The sequence below is a fragment of the Triticum aestivum genome, chromosome 2D, assembly GCF_018294505.1.
Source record: "Triticum aestivum cultivar Chinese Spring chromosome 2D, IWGSC CS RefSeq v2.1, whole genome shotgun sequence".
Classification (NCBI taxonomy): domain Eukaryota; kingdom Viridiplantae; phylum Streptophyta; class Magnoliopsida; order Poales; family Poaceae; genus Triticum; species Triticum aestivum.
This window is the reverse complement of record NC_057799.1, coordinates 50,582,813-50,599,279: the sequence shown is the minus strand read 5'-3', so window position 1 is coordinate 50,599,279 and position 16,467 is coordinate 50,582,813. Positions and strand designations below refer to the sequence as shown.

The 16,467-nt window shown below is 45.8% G+C and overlaps 1 protein-coding gene across 1 annotated transcript; it reads right to left on the bottom strand.

Moving 5' to 3' along the window:
* Window positions 1-6,257: 6,257 nt before the first annotated feature.
* On the bottom strand, window positions 6,258-7,714 carry LOC123048652 (transcription factor MYB2). The gene has a single exon (XM_044471705.1). It carries the CDS (start codon window positions 7,568-7,570, stop codon window positions 6,584-6,586), a length of 987 nt encoding a protein of 328 aa, XP_044327640.1. The 5' UTR covers window positions 7,571-7,714; the 3' UTR covers window positions 6,258-6,583.
* Window positions 7,715-16,467: the final 8,753 nt, after the last annotated feature.

Here is a 16,467-nt window from a genome sequence, read left to right as displayed (position 1 = left end):
TCTCTGAATTCTTTTATGTATGATTGGTTATCTTTGCAAGTCTCTTCGAATTATCAGTTTGGTTTGGCCTACTAGATTGATCTTTCTTGCAATGGGAGAAGTGCTTAGCTTTGGGTTCAATCTTGCGGTGTCCTTTCCCAGTGACAGTAGGGTCAGCAAGGCACGTATTGTATTGTTGCCATTGAGGATAGCAAGATGGGGTTTATATCATATTGCATGAGTTTATCCCTCTACATCATGTCATCTTGCTTAAAGCGTTACTCTGTTCTTATGAACATAATACTCTAGATGCATGCTGGATAGCGGTCGATGTGTGGAGTAATAGTAGTAGATGCAGGTAGGAGTCGGTCTACTTGTCTCGGACGTGATGCCTATATACATGATCATACCTAGATATTCTCATAACTATGCTCAATTCTGTCAATTGCTCAACAGTAATTTGTTCACCCACCGTAAATACTTATGCTCTTGAGAGAAGTCACTAGTGAAACCTATGGCCCCCGGGTCTATTTTCCATCATATTAATCTCCTGACAACAGGCTATTTCTGGCGCCGTTTTTTATTTTGTTTTCTTTGCTTTGCATCTCTATCATAAAAATACTAAAAATATTATCTTATCATATCTATCAGATCTTACTCTCGTAAGTGACCGTGTAGGGATTGACAACCCCTTATCGCGTTGGTTGCGAGGATTTATTTGTTTGTGTAGGTGCGAGGGACTCGTGCGTGGCCTCCTAGTGGATTGATACCTTGGTTCTCAAAAACTGAGGGGAATACTTACGCTACTTTGATGCATCACCCTTTCCTCTTCAAGGGAAAACCAACGCAGTGCTCAAGAGGTAGCAGCTGCTTTACTGCATCACCCTTTCCTCTTCAAGGGAAAACCAACGGAGTGCTCAAGAGGTAGCATTGAGCATAACTAATTCAAAAAAAATCAAAAAAAATATGAAACTTGCACTCATCATCGTTTTATGTGAGTGAGTTGCTGGGAAAAATAAGAAACTTGGTCTATGGGTATTTCCATGAAAAACCCTTCACGAAACATAGCTATCATGAACGAGGTTGCATGGGATTCAAGCTAGGGTTTAGGGCTAAGCATGTCATAATTTATCCAAACGATCTTATATTGGGCATGGACCCTATATTTGCACACTAGATGTCAAGTTTTAATTTTTGGCCCGTTTAGAAAAGGTCGAAAAAATTGGCTTCCTTACAAATGGGGTGTTTGGCCTAGGTTCGGAGCTCAATTGGAGCCCATTTTTCATGACTAGTGTTTCACATCAACAATAAGTGCTCGGATTGATCGCTTAACATGCTTATATATGACTAATATTTGAGAAAGCATTGTAACACCAACACCACATACTAAACAATTTCAAATTTTAATTTTGGGTCAAATTTGAAATTCGGCTAGAATTTGAATACCATTACACAAATACCATTTTACACAAATTGAGGCAAGTTTGTTATTCTACAACACACATCAGCATTAAACAAGTTTGACAAAAGAAGTTTTCACCTCTTCTTCTTACCACTCGATTTCTTCTTATTCTTACCACTTTTTGATCCTACCACACCTAGTTCACTCAAAGTCTTGGTTTTCTTAACTGGACTAGCTGGGACAGCTTCAGTTGGCACCACAACATCTACACGAGGCTCAGTTTGCACAACATCAACTCTAGTAGCTTCAATTGGTAATACAACTTACAATATATGCTCAGTTTGTGGAACATCTGCCGCAACAGCTTCAGTTTGCAGAACATCTGCCGCAACAGCTTCAGTTTGCACCACATTGTGCAGCACATCATCATCCAAATGTTGCTCATGATGCATCACAAGATCTAAGACTACCTCATTTTGCACAACATCATTCAAATCTTGATCATTTTGGATCACAACATCATCCAACTCTTGCTCATTTTGCACCGCAGCATCATCCAACTCTGGTTCATCATCAAAATTTCTCTTTTTTCTACAGCCATTGATTCTTGCCTTTTTTATTGCCCAGCAATCTTCAACAACAAGGGGTTGACCTCCACGCTTCCTCCTGCAAAACAAAGCTTGTAATTTTGCTAGTAATTAAAAACAACACCCAAATAAAAAAACACAAACGTAAACTTACTTTGGCCTTTCAGGAGTGTAACGACATTTTGGAGATCCTTTTCGGTGCCCAAGTTCCTGGCACAGCTTGCATCTATTTTTGTTACCTTTTTGGGACCTTTTTGGCTTTGCATCCTTCTTCCTCTTCCCCCTTTTACTACTCCCACCTTTTTCAAACCATGCCTTGAATCTATTCTCTTTAGGCCTGCCAGTATTTCTTTTTGTTAGGGGAGGACACATGGAAAATTCAATTTCCACTTCAGGCCGCTGAGACTGATCTGTAAGTGCTGGAATTGGAGTTGCATATGCAGCCTTGAATCTTGCCACTGAGTAATATTCATGCAAATATGGGTGCATGTTTATCTTGGGTTGGGAGGCCAAGAAAAGAATGGAATGGTCACATGGTTTCCCGGTGTGTTGCCACTCGAGGCAAGTGCAATCATGCAACTCAGTGTTAACAACATGCCTCCTTCCAGTCTTGGTATCTCTAACTTCAGCACCCCACAATGAAGATTTTTCCACAGCCAAATGTGTAAGATTTCTGCTCCTGTTGTACCACTGCAGGAAGCTTATCCCCTTGCAGACAATCACCAATCCTTCTTCTCAATTCCCACATGCGCATGATCATGATCCTGATTTGGTCAACCATGTCATGCACACGCAAGTTCTTCAACTGCTTTATCTTGTTGTTAAAACTTTCTGCCAAGTTATTGTTGATATGATCACATTTGATGGCAGTGTTAAATCATGACCTGTACCACAATAGAGAATGATAGGTGTTCAACCATGGACCAAACTCACTGCATGCTGCTTTTATCTTATCAAGATGATATGAATGTGTTTGTTTTGTGTAAGATCTTGCTGCTGGCCACATTCTCCCAAATTCTTCCCCTCTGAATTTTTTGATCAAATTCATCCACATATGGCCAAAGCACTCCCTCTGCTCACAATGAGGAAAAACATTCTTCACTGCATTTTCTAGCCCTTTACATGCATCTGTGTGTACTGTCAAAGGTGACACTGGCCCTATGCATCTTTTCAACTGCATCATGAACCATCTCCATGAAACCTCTGTCTCTGACCGAAACAAACCAATAGCAACAGGGAACATCCAGTTGTGTCCATCTAAAGCATTGCATGCTGCCAATTGACCATTCCATTTGCCTGTCAAAAAAGATGACCCTGCTTTGAAGTCATCTATTATGCAAGGCTTTAAAGCCATAAAGAACTTGGAGAAAAGAACTCTACCATCCTATGTTACCTCAGTATCTATCTCCACAACACTGCCAGGTGACCTCTTTTCCACCTCTGATTTGAAGTTATAAAGCATCCTAAAAGTATTTGCCCAATCATCATATAATTTTTTCATTGCCCTCTATTTTGCTTTCCACACTGTGGTATACTTCACCTTAATGGGGTATTGCTTTTCCAAGTCCACTTTAAGTTTCTTTGTTGTAGTGTTTGGTTTCTTGGCTAAAATTAGAGTGATCTTTTCTGCAATCCAAAGCTATGATGTCATGGTTGATACTCTCTGTGAACTTGTAATACAAGTATGTGGATTTGGGATTTGATTAACCCTAATGGTACTTCCATCAGGTTGAATTCTAGCAGATATGTACCACTTACAAGGCCTGACGCTTCCATCAAAACCTCTGCAGCTTGCATAAAATTTCTTCCTGTCAGTCCACATAGTCTTGGCATCAAACTCATGTTTGACTGCATAAGTCTTGAAACACATCCTAAACTCCTTCATGCTTGGGAACAACTTGCCTACTTCAATACCAGGATTTTCTTTGTCACACACACTTACAAGCTCATCATCATGTGCATCATCTACATCATCTGCAACATCTTTTTAGCTGTCCATCCACATCTTCACAAGCATCTATGTTAGCATCATTAGGCAAACTCGATTCAGCCCTCTCTTCCTCATCTTGATTGCCAAATTTTTTGGCCATCTCAGTGTCAGCCATTGGTGCAATGACCAAACCAGTAGTGTCTTCTAATTGTACTGAATTCCAATCAACACAAACAACCCTTGCAGCACCATCACATCCCTCTTCTGCATCTTGCTCAGCCCCCTCTATTACTGTCACTTCACCCGTAAACATGGGCATTATTTGCCTCTGTGAAGCCCAATCATCATCTACCATCTGTGAAGCCAACTTTGAGGGCACATATCCAACCTTAGAATCTGATTTCAGATCAACGAGCTCTGCATGAAAGGTAGTCTGTTTGCTTGCCCAGCCGTCTTGCCGATCGATTTCATCAAGCATCTCTTATCCATTCTCAATTCTCACATACTCACACTTCCAATTATCAAACCGTAACAATGCCACCTCTTGCTCTGGACCCAAAAGATGCTTTCCCCAATTTTCTCCACAACATTCCTCACGGCCCTCTCTTCCATGCTCTGTATTTCCTGTGGATCAATCTCTTCAAATTCAACCTCGCATTTCACAATTGTATCTCTCTCTCTATGTCTCGCATGCTACCATCAACTAGCTTTGCTTTAGATGGTAAGAATTCAACACTGAATTCGAAGGTATGAGCAACATTCCCCCTGTTTATCAATGGCGGACACTGTGAGGCAGTGGAAGCAGCTGAGGCACACATCACAGGGTTGAAAGAGGTTGGACAGGGTGATTACCTGGTCGACGTAGTCTCTCGTGGCTCCATCTCATTCAGCCCAACGCTGCCCCGCCGCCGCTCCCCAGTCTCACCCACCTCCACAATCTGGATCTCGTGGAAAACAGGGGCAAACAGAGGATCACTTGGTCAGATCTAACTCAACACGGAGGGAAATGGTGCTGAATACACTCACCACATGCGCAGCCACGGCCGTCGTCGTCGGCGCCGCCGCCGCTGACGAGAACGAAGAAGAGAGCAGCAACTAGAAGCAGGGGAGAAGCACGTGTTCAGTCAGGCGGGGAATCGATGCACTGCCAAGTAGGACCCACCACCGATTAGTTTGACCCCCTGTTTTTACCTTAACCGTAGTCCCGTTGACGACGGACCCGTGTTTTAACCACTTGGTCGTATTGGGGCTATTATTGCCATGTAAAACGGTCCACAAGAGCTATTTCTGGCAACTACGTCGCACTTCTTTCAATTCACATGAAATGTGTCGCATATGAGCTATTGACCCCTTTTTTTTTTGGTCTATCGCCGATCCAGAAAAAGATGAAGAACATGACACGCACGCGGTGTAGCTGGGCCGGAATTCTTGCACGGCGAATGATTCCGGCAACGTACTGAAGGCCGGCCCCGCATCGCATCGCATCGCATCGATGGATCGTCGGTGCATGCATGGTGGCACGGCGCGCTTTTCTTTCCTCAGGTGACCCCGAGACCTGAACGAGTTCCCGACGGAGAGGAGGATCCATCCATCCATCACTAGCGCGAGCGAACCTAGCTGCTGGAGCCTGGAGGCGATCGATACGTGTGAAAAACGCCGGGTTGTGATGGGAAATCCGATGCTTTCCTGCCCTTTTCTCCGGCCGTTTTCATCATGTGCTGGACATGCCAAAGCTAAAGCGATGGATGCTAGCTACATCCTTTCCGCACACAGTTTGCACCACTTCCCTTGTGCGTTGCTAATCATACGCGTGGCCCGGCGTCTGTAACTATGTGTTGATATTGCCATCGCTAGTGCTGTCCAATTCGATCACCTGGAGCATATGCCAGTGCTCGATTAATTCTGCGTGTGTCTCTTTTTCTTTGGGAATTCTGAGTGACGCTCGCCATCAGCAAGACAAACACAAGGATGTTCAGTTGATGGCATCATTGGATTGGATTGGCCGGAGTAGAGGCCGGTCCGTACGGACGTCTAGCTGAAATATCTACTTATCTTTCTCTAGACTAGATTAGAGGAAGGTGACTCGCATCCTAATCGGCACCGAATACTTTTTATAATCTGGAGGGAGGGGCATGGGATGGAGCAAATGGTTTCAGATACAAAACTGCGGTCGGCTACGCACACGTGATCAATTCATTCTAATTTCGAACTCTTTTTTGTTGTGATTGCTTCGTCACCTCCTCACAATCTTGATCCACTTGACGAATAATTCTTTGTAGTAACATGCATAAGAATGTTCATGCATGAAGATTAGAGATCTCTCTCCACAGATCAATAAATTACAGAGCCTCGTTAGGGATGCATGGTTGATTCAAGTTTTATTGGGGCCTCAGCCGGGCCATCAAAAGTTACACACGGCTGGTTACAAACCAATCACTCCGTATTTACCCAGGAAAGAATGAGTAAAGTCCAAAAGGAAAAAGAAAAATGAAAGATCCATCAACATTACACGTAGTACACATACTGAAGAAGATACACTAGCTAGCTAGTGAAGTATACTCATGTTTTGAGAGAGGAGAGGAGAAGGGATTATTGGAGCGCTAAGTGCAAGATTAGTAGCGAACGCTCCGATAATAACCTTCCCCTTCGTCACCACAGGTCACCGGTAGTTTGATGTTTGATGTTTCACAGCCCCAGCATGTCCGTGCACCACAGGTCATCGGCGCAGGCGCCCCACATGGTCTCGCCGCCGAACTCCAGCTCCGGGAAGCCGACGTCGGCGTACAGCCCGGCGTGGAGCGAGGTCTGATCCGACCACCACGTCTCGGCGCCGAGCAGCTGCGGCTGCGACTCTGCCTGTTGGTGGTGCTGTTGTTCTTGGGTCATCATGAGGCCGCCGTGCGTCTGCGGCGGCTGCCAGAGCGCCGTGTCGTGCATGGCAGCGCTGCTGATGACGCTTCCGTGCGCGCTCTCGGCGGTAGCCACCATGGGCGCCGGCGGGGGCAGGGGCTGCACGCCGCAGCCGTCCGTGGACACCGACGACGAAGACGACAGGGCGGTGGTGCATGACAGCTCCACATCAGCCACAGCGCTGGGGCCGAGGTCGAAGACGTCGTCGACGGGCCAGCCCCGCCCGTCGGCCGCGACCGGGAGCGCGGCCGCCGTCGCCTGCGCTATCACGTCGCCGTCGCCGGAGTTGTTGTTTGCGGCGTGGATGCGCTCGAGGAGGCGGGGGATCCAGAGGCCGCGCACGAGGTCCCTGAACCGCTGGCTGCCGACGTCGCACCGCAGCTGCTTGGCGTGGCGCTGCACCCGCGTCCGCCAGTAGTTCTTGATCTCGTTGTCGGTGCGGCCGGGGAGGTGCTGCGCGATCTTGGACCACCGGTTGCCCCACCGCGCGTGCAGCTCGAGGACGAGCAGCTGCTCCTCCGCCGTCATGCCGCCGCGCCGCAGGTCCGGCCGCAGGTAGTTGAGCCACCGCAGGCGGCAGCTCTTGCCCGTGCGCTTCAGCCCCGCGCGCCGCGCCAGCGCGTTCCACCGGCCCTCGCCGTTCGCGGCGATGTAGTTGGCGAGGAGCACGTCCTCCTCCACCGTCCACGGCCCGCGCCGAAGCATCTCCTCCTCCCCGGCCGCCGCCGCCTCACCTCTCATCCCCCGCTGATCACACGCCATCTCCACAACAGACAAGTGATTAGCAGCTATCCGGGTCGATATGGGTGATCAAATGATGAGAGGATGAAAAGGGCGGGAGAGCCATCCGCCATGGACGGGCTTATATAGAGGAGAGGAGAGGAGTGAGAGAGATCAGTGGCTGGCTAGCTTTGCTGTAGGTAGTGGAGGGAGAGAGGTATTCCGTGGTAGCTTGGTTGGCTTGGCTTGGACTTGAAAAGAGTTTAGACTTGATGATGAGGATGATGGAAGGCAGGGGAGCACGCCGCAACCGTGGAGGATTAGTTTAAGCATGATGATGAACCAAACTCGAAAAAGCCAAAAGTTGAGGCGTGATTAGTCCGTCTTTTGGAATTACAGCGCCAAATTAACGACGCTAACCCGCGGGCACACGCCAGTTAAAGCTAGCTAGCTTAATTTTACTCGTGCTGCTTTGCATTGATTTTGACCCCTGTCCAGTGTATGACTTCACTGCTCAGTCGTGTCGTACATGGTACTCCCTCCGTAGAAAAAAATAAGAGCATCTACACCGGTCATGAATTTTTTTTAGAAAAACTTTCAATCTATTCATTTTCAATCATGACAGTACAACGAACATCAAAAATAAAAATTACATCCAGATCCGTAGACCACCTAGCGACGACTACAAGCACCGAAGCGAGCCGAAGGCACGCCGCCGTCATCGCCCCTCCATCGCCGGAGCCGGGCACAATGTGTTGTAGTATACAGTCGGGAAGTCGCCGTGCTAAGACCCCATAGGACCAGCACCCCAGAACAGCAACCGCCGCCGATGAAAAATAACGTAGATCGGAAGGATCCAAACCAAAGACACACAAACGTAGACGAACAACGACGAGATCCGAGCAAATCCACCAAAGATAAATATGCCGGAGACACACCTCCACACGCCCACCAACGATGCTAGACGCACCGCCGGAACGGGGGCTAGGAGGGGAGACCTTTATTCCATCTTCAGAGAGCCGCCACCGTCTCAACTTTCCGAGTAGGAGACAAACCCTAACAAGATTGAAAAAATGACTAAAAACGGAGCCCTCCCGCCGGCCCTTGTCAGGATCCACCGCGCCTCCATGGCCCTAGGGCCACCGGAGACGAGGCGGACCTGCGCCCGGTCACGAAATTTCAACCCAGACAAACTCTTTAAACGGGCCTCAAACGTCCGGACTGACCGGCACCCCACATATCCAGTCCAAATATGAGGCGGATATGAGGGCGTCCGGGCGCGTCCGCAACGTCGGAGCCGACAGCCCGACCCCACAGCAAATTGCACCCAAATCACCAAACTCTTCCTCCTCCTCCTCCCGTCACCCTCCAACATTATCCGTGCCCGAGCCGTTGCCGTCTGCCACTCTTGCTCCCCATCCTCACCTCCAGTCGCGATCCGCCGTCCTAGATGTTGTCCAGACCGTCCCCGACTGCCGCGACGGAGACGCAGTCCGCCTCGTCCGTCGGCGTCCCTTCTTTGGATCCGTCATGTAAGATGGAGAATGTCGCCCCGGAAGATGTGGCGACTCCGGCAGCGAGAGAGGGAAGCGGCAGCGGCGGCGCAGGGAGGTGCGGACATGGGCAATCAGTTGTCTCCCCCACCGCGCCCGGAACCCCGCACCCCTTCCATCTAAGCGCCGACACGGATTACGCCGTTCGACCACGTTGGGACAGAGGAGGATCCGACGGCCGGCTGGGCCATTCCGGAGGGCTTTTCGCCCACACAGATGCCGGTGGTGAACCTATGTGGCTCGCCGCAGCGAGCCATCCGTCTCACACTCGGACATTGATTTCATTTTGGCATGTCCGGTTTGTTGAACTATGATTTGCTTTGCTTTGTTTCGAACTATTGGATTCGAAGAATTTGTATCGTATGATTGACGTGCATGGATTGCAAACGGCATTTGAGGTATGTGGATGTGCGGCTCAAGATAAGAGGGGCCAACGGGCGCTGTCTGCGGATGTGCCCGGACGAGCCCGTGGGCATATAGGGGGCCATTTGCCAAGTCCGGTTGTAGATGCTCTAATGATGTTTAGATCTCTACTTTATGGATGGAGTAGTAGCTATACCAGTAAGATTTACCAACCATGCGGTATGATTTTTTTTTGAAAAGGGGCGCTTTAATACTTAAAAGATTTAAGAACCATGCAGAATGAATAGAAGAAATATTTTTCTGTTTGTGTGTGTGTGCGCACGGTTTTCATCACAAAATAGGCTTTAAGCTCAAATAATATATGCCTGAAATCCCTGAATACATGCACCAATTTGTCACCATACTACTAAGATAAGCTCTCTCATATATGCCGTCCTAGCTAGCTAGCTAGCTAGGTACTATCAACTATCAAGCAGCATGGTGCTCTCAATTATATTGCCATACAGTCAACTGCCTGAGGTAATAATTAAGCAGGAAATACTATAATTGAAAGGAAAAAAACAAAACAAATCTTTTCTAAATAAATAGAGCCGAGCAGGTGTATGGTCAGGATCCACAACGATGCAAGCAGCAGCAGAAGCACAGTTGGGATTGGATTTTTTGTTTGGTTTGGTAGGTGTGCATGCATGGACGTTTTTGTCAAAGCCCATCAGCAGACTCCGGTCTCCGCTCTGACGCAGCAGATCGATATATACATCTCTCAGAATACTCTTCACTGGCTAGTATACGTACGGCAGTCCAAACCAGGCGCTGTCCCTGACAATCTTTATACCCCTGCAAAAAAAAATCTTTTACCACCGCTGCTGCCATTCGATCCAATCCGGTGCGGTACACGGTCGCTCCCATTTCATTTCAGCTTGCATGATGGATTTTGCTTTGGCGCATGTGTAGTTTTGTTGGCTTGCTTGCAACGGTCAAATTATTCGTTGAATCGTCTTCGTCATATACGTGCTGTGAGCAGACTGCAGTACTACGTGCATACATATTCGAGTTGACCTCGGGGGTCTATGTGCTGTCTTCATGTGCCCTGTTGCCACGGGAATCCGATGGCAATATCGGCACGCAAAGGAAAAGGACATTATTCATTTCAAAAAAATTGTTAAAGTTTAAAATTGCACACACTTGAATCTATTATTAACCAACCCAATGGCACAAACAACCCTGAAAAAATTTTACATTCAGATCCCTGGGACAACCGTCTCCTTCCTTCATACGGTCCGATGACGCGCCATTGTTTGCCGCGTCGAAGGCGGATCCAACCTATCATTGTTGATCACATATGGGAAGCTATCCTGACCACGGTCCTATCGGACCATTGTCCTCAAGAAGAAGTTGTCACGCCTAGAAGAGCCGCGGGTCCAAGGCCTTGACCTCTGTTAATTTTCCATGCACCGATTTGCCAAAGGACCAAACTTCGAAGGGAAGTCGCCGCCGCTATGCCCACCTACCCTACAAAACCTAGTCTAGTCGTGCAGAAGGGACGTGTATGTCATGAATCTTCACTGTCGTGTACAACGTCGCCGAGATAGGAAGGCTTGAGAAATAATTATTCTTAGGGCAGACACCACACCCATAAATCGTGGAAGGACTGACATGATGGATAGTGAAAATCTACCCAAAGCCCATAAATCGAAGAACAGCTACATCCGGTATATCGAGGCCTTTCGTGCACTTTCACACCGACAAAACTGGTGAATGGGGAGGGAGTGGTGACCTATCGATGGATGAGAGGGCGGCATGGAGTGCATAGATAATGGCTCTTGCATTTGTAGAAGTTTGGTCTCTCGATTTTAATTCAATTTTGCAAATAATATTATGATTTGTCCTTCTCTTTATGACCAGAGGTATACATGCACGCGCGCGCGCACACCCCACCACCACCGACAACACACGATTTAAATCTGGGGGTTTTATCTCAGTAGCTTAAAGATATAACCATCATCCAAATCATCCAACCATGGGTTGGTTCTAGTTTTGATTCAATTTCTTACTCCACCCGGAGTGTTTTTTATGATAATGTGCTAACATCATCATGAAAAAGGAGCCAAATAAAGGAAAATGGTGAAAAACCATAGAAAATCAGGGGTATCAACCATCATAGTTTTGCGAGTTGCACAAGATAGTTAAAAGACAACTAGATGATGCCGCACACATGTTGTGGGGACCTTGTTAGAAAAAATACGTACATAATTGCTGAAAACACAACTAAGACTAATGAAAACAAATACGTACATAATTGTAGGTATGTTGCAATCGTCTCACAAATATATTGCCAATAAAATAATAATTATCAGGATAACTTATGACTAACATGCATCCATAAATTGATAACGTGGCAGCATTGCATGCATAGATTAGTGCAAAACGGTATCTTATGAATTACGACATGCATGCCTTGCTTATGTGGCAATTGCATGGCTACAAAAAAAAATGTAGTGAGTTGTAGTTATTTAGGAATAGAGGATTAGGGAAATATATCATTTCAGTGAATTTGCTAAAATTTTAAGAATTTAATCATCCCTTAAAGTTAGTAAATGCTTGTCCTTTTGTTTTATTCACTTTTAAATTTCTCATTATTTTTAGAATTTGTATATAATATTCACGAATTTCTAGATTTGTTATTAATGTTCTAGGAGTTTTCTTGTTTTTTTTTTCAAATTTCCAGTAGATCATTTCAATAAGCCACTTTTGAAACGAATTTTTAGTTTGTATTTCAGTTTTTTTGCTAATTTACAAATACTTTAAACTGGCCCGCAAATTAGTTGAGTTTTCAATCAAATAAAACCTAATTTTTTATCATTCCCTTTCCCCTCATCCTGCTCTCCTTATCTGTATTTGTTTTTCAGTTTTTTTTTCTGAATGGCTTGTCCTGTGTGTACAATTGCACTATCGTTGTCAGGACGAACTGTTTCCTGATATTGAAGTTGAAGGACCAAAGTGGAAACACATATAACTTAACAATAGATGAGTCCCAAAATGATTTCTGTTGGATTTCATTCTCTTATGTCCATTAAAAAAAGAATTTCATTCTCTTATTGTAAGCTGGGTCAGAATAGTGCGTGAACAGTAAACTTTTTTACAGAGCCTGAATTTGTCTTTTTTACCGAGAGCTGCTCAGATGTCAAAATGAATTGAAAATTGAAGCGAACCTCACGCATCAAATTATCTACCACACAAAAAAATTAGAATTTTTTGAATTTTTCTAGTATTTGTTTTGATTTTTTTCATCAGCGAGGTTTCCAAAGAAAAAAGCTAGTGGGAAAGCGGGGGTTTTGTTTGCACGCGTACCGATCATGCAGTACTTGGTTCTTTCCTCTTCTTGTAGTACGACGTGCTTGGTCCTAGAACAAATGGCGTAAGTTACCAAGTACTACTAATTAATTTGCACTTCGGGCCAGTCAGTATTTGTAGGCTTTCAGAGGGCTCGCATGCCTAACGTGGTAACTTGCCTCACATAAACTCCGGCGGCCGCGCGCCGCTTTTACATGTACCAAATAAGCTGCCACGTACGTTGATCAAAGATAGAGAAGGCATCTATATCTGGCCCGCCAGCAGGACATAGGAGAAATCACGCTGTCAAAAAGTACACCATGCAACTTGAACTACTCCCTCTGTTTCTAAATATAAGTCTTTAAAGATTTTAATATGGACTACATATATACGGAGCGAAATGAGTGAATCTATACTCTAAAATATGTCTATATATATATATATATATATATATATATATATATATATATATATATATATATATATCTCCGTATGTAGTTTGTATTGAAATCTTTAAAAAGACTTGTATTTAGAAACCAAGTGAGTGATTTCTAGTGTTCGTTTCTGAATTTTGCCCCAACTTGAACTAATTTGAGTTAAGAAGCTGGTCCTTTTTTGGGCACCACGCGTCGATCCGCATTCACAAAAGAGGGCATGCCATGCAGCATATGATACACGAGGGGGAGCAGAAGCCAGAAGCTCAACAGCAAAACAAGCTATTGAGAAAAGCAAAGCTGTCCCGGGTTCGTGGACACGCTCAAGAGCATGTCCCTTAAAGCAGAAACAAGCACGCCTGATATGATCAGCACTAACCACGTCCACGCGACAGTGTTGTTTAGCTACATTCTCATCATCTACACACACTCGTGTGTACTAGAATAACAGATAAACATAAACTAAATCAAAGCCGCTTTCCTCCTTTTGCTCCATGCTTTCCTTTCTTATCTTATTGTTCTCTTCTCGATCGATGGTGTCTTGTTTGAGTGAAAGTAAAGAAGACCTTTGATTTGATTAGCCACGAGCGAGCGATTGATCGGTCGATCGATCCCGGTTTGTTTATGATGCCTCCGGTGCTGGAGTGAAAGGAACCGGCAGAAAAACATGGCACATTGACACTTGTAGGATGCATACCGGAGCAATGGAAGTTAGTAGTGGTAGTCTAGTGTTTGGAACCGTGGAGTATATAGGAATATGGTTCTTGGTGCTTGGTCTTTTCTGCATCCTCTTAAATAATTACTTAGGCAGCAGCATCATGATGGTGGCTTTGCGAAGGTGAAGTTAAACTTTGCAAGCAACTTCCTGTGTGTTCCTCCTTTTCAGCGCAGATGCTGAGCTCTAGTTCCCATGCTACTAAAGCAAACACATGTGACTGAAAATGCTGATCATATATGTGCAAACTTTCAGTTAAACAAATGGTGTTCGTCCATACTTTGGATCAAAGCATCGCGATGACTCTTGTCGCAAGGAAAGAAGGCACACACGTGACTAATTAGGGTTATGGACTCCGATTATTAGACCGGAAGTAAACTAATCATGTCTTGTCAAGAAGGTGGTTTGTTCTAGAACCTGGGTGATGGATCGATTGTTAATTCCGGCAAGTGTCTGAAAGGGCCATGCCGATTGCGGCGCAACTTGATCGATGGGTAGTACTATAGCCGGCCCGGCCGGCCAGTTGTTTAACTATAATCACACAAGTATCATTAAAAGAAATCTGAGATGTACCACTGCTGGTGCGGGTAAGTTGTGTTCGCATCGCAGCTACATTCCTACTCCACTCAAAATCATTGGGTTTCAGTGGCTTCCACGGCATCCATGGTCATCACAGACGGCGACTCCAGGTGCACTGCACACAACTGCCTGTCTTCAGGGTTCAGTCTTCTGAGATCGAGCAGCAAAACTGCCGGCCCAGATCAGCCGTGGGGCAGAAAAAACATCGAAAGTAGCAGTCGCCTGAAGTGACTCCAAGTCGATTCTTCTGAATCTGACTAAATTGCTTTTAAAATCTTTAGACCCTTGATGTTCATCATCTTCAAACGCATAGAGATAACACCGTCATAAGTCCATGACATGGTATACATACATATACATTAATCAAACAAACAAGCACTAACCCGGTGCGTTAGTAGTAACGACTGGACTGATCGATGGCTACCCATAGCGTGTGACACCTGAATTCAGAAAGGAACCAATAGTCATTTCAGGACGGGGTTCTTGACTTGTGTGGCGTGCCGGGTCGTTAGTGCGAGACGTGGTGTGGCATAAAAATATGCAAATGGAAGCGACGTCGGGGTTTGGGATGTGGTTTTTTATGGAATTATGCGCGGAGGCGAGCCGCTTGCCCGTCAAAAGGGGGGAAAAGAGGGTCGTTGCAGGTGCGCGAGTTTCAATGCGAGGTCCTCGCAGAGAAGGACGTGGTGACGATGGTCGTCTTCTAGAAGGAACCCCTGCAGTTTGACTACTACTGTATGTGTGTAGATGGATGGATGATTGGGCCGCTTATGTAAGTAAGTGATCAGTGGGGTAGCATTTTTTGTAGTGGTAATACTAACTACTCCTACACTACTAAGAGTGTAAGAATATGCGTTGAAATAATTCTTACTCCACTAAGGAGGTTTGCACTGACATTTTTCAGACCATCCACAGCAGTAAGCAGGAGTAAAACACTTGACAAATCTAGTCATGGTCGTAGTAGTTTGAGGGTAACAAATCTAGTCATAGTCGTCAGTGGGTTGGAGAGGAACAGATTATGGGAGTACAACCATGGGAGAACATTTTCCGAGGAGGGGACATCGAGATTCGCTGACCAAAGGGTCACATCCTGCTGCTGATCATTGAATCACTGCTCGATTGTTGTGGTGGTTTGCACTCTCAACATTTTCCAGACGACCATTCTTCGCAGCAGAGAAGCAGTAAAACACACTTGACAAATCTTTTAGTCGTAGCTAAGTGATGGGTGGGGTAGCAGTTTTTTTGTAGTGGTAATACTAACTACTACTACTACTACTAAGAGTGTAAGACTATGCGTTTAAATAATTCTTGCTCATAAGGAGATTTGCGCTCTGAACATTTTTCAGACGACCATTCAGAGCAGCAGCAAGCAGTAAAACACATGACAAATCTAGTGTAGTCGTAGTAGTAGTTTTGTCAGTGGGTTGGAGAGGAAAATTTTCCGATGAGGGGACATGGAGATTCTCTGACCAAAGGGGTCACATCCTGCTGCCGATCACTGAATCACTGTTGGATTGTTGTGGTCAAGTCCGACAGAGGGGGACGCAGCAGCAATTTCCAAGGGCTGACAAAATTAACCAACGAGTGGAGCACTAACCATTTTCCTCATACGCGCGGTTAAAATCTCCTGCACGATTAATTAAGCCCGATTTTCTTCGAGCTCGACGACTCCTCTAGTCCTCTTACGGAGACAAGAGGTGGTGGTTAACATCGCTGATCCCGGATTCCTGACAGTGCAAATTTAAGCTGCGCCAGTAAGTAATAGGTAGTGGAGATGCTAGCCACCCCATGATCTCTGCCTTCGTACGTAGCTGCTGCGGTTGCGAAGCAAAATGGGTATAGTCGAATAGCACTAGTGCTACTGATCGATTGATCTAGCTAGCGCCTAGAGGAAACTGCAATAGTGGCAATAGTGACCTAGGTTAGAGACGTCGGCAATTCGATCGGATGAGGCAGGCAGGCATC

Coding starts and splice junctions, on each gene's coding strand:
- LOC123048652 (XM_044471705.1), bottom strand. CDS start 7,570: ATGGCGTGTGATCAGCGGGGGATGAGAGGTGAGGCGGCGGCGGCCGGG.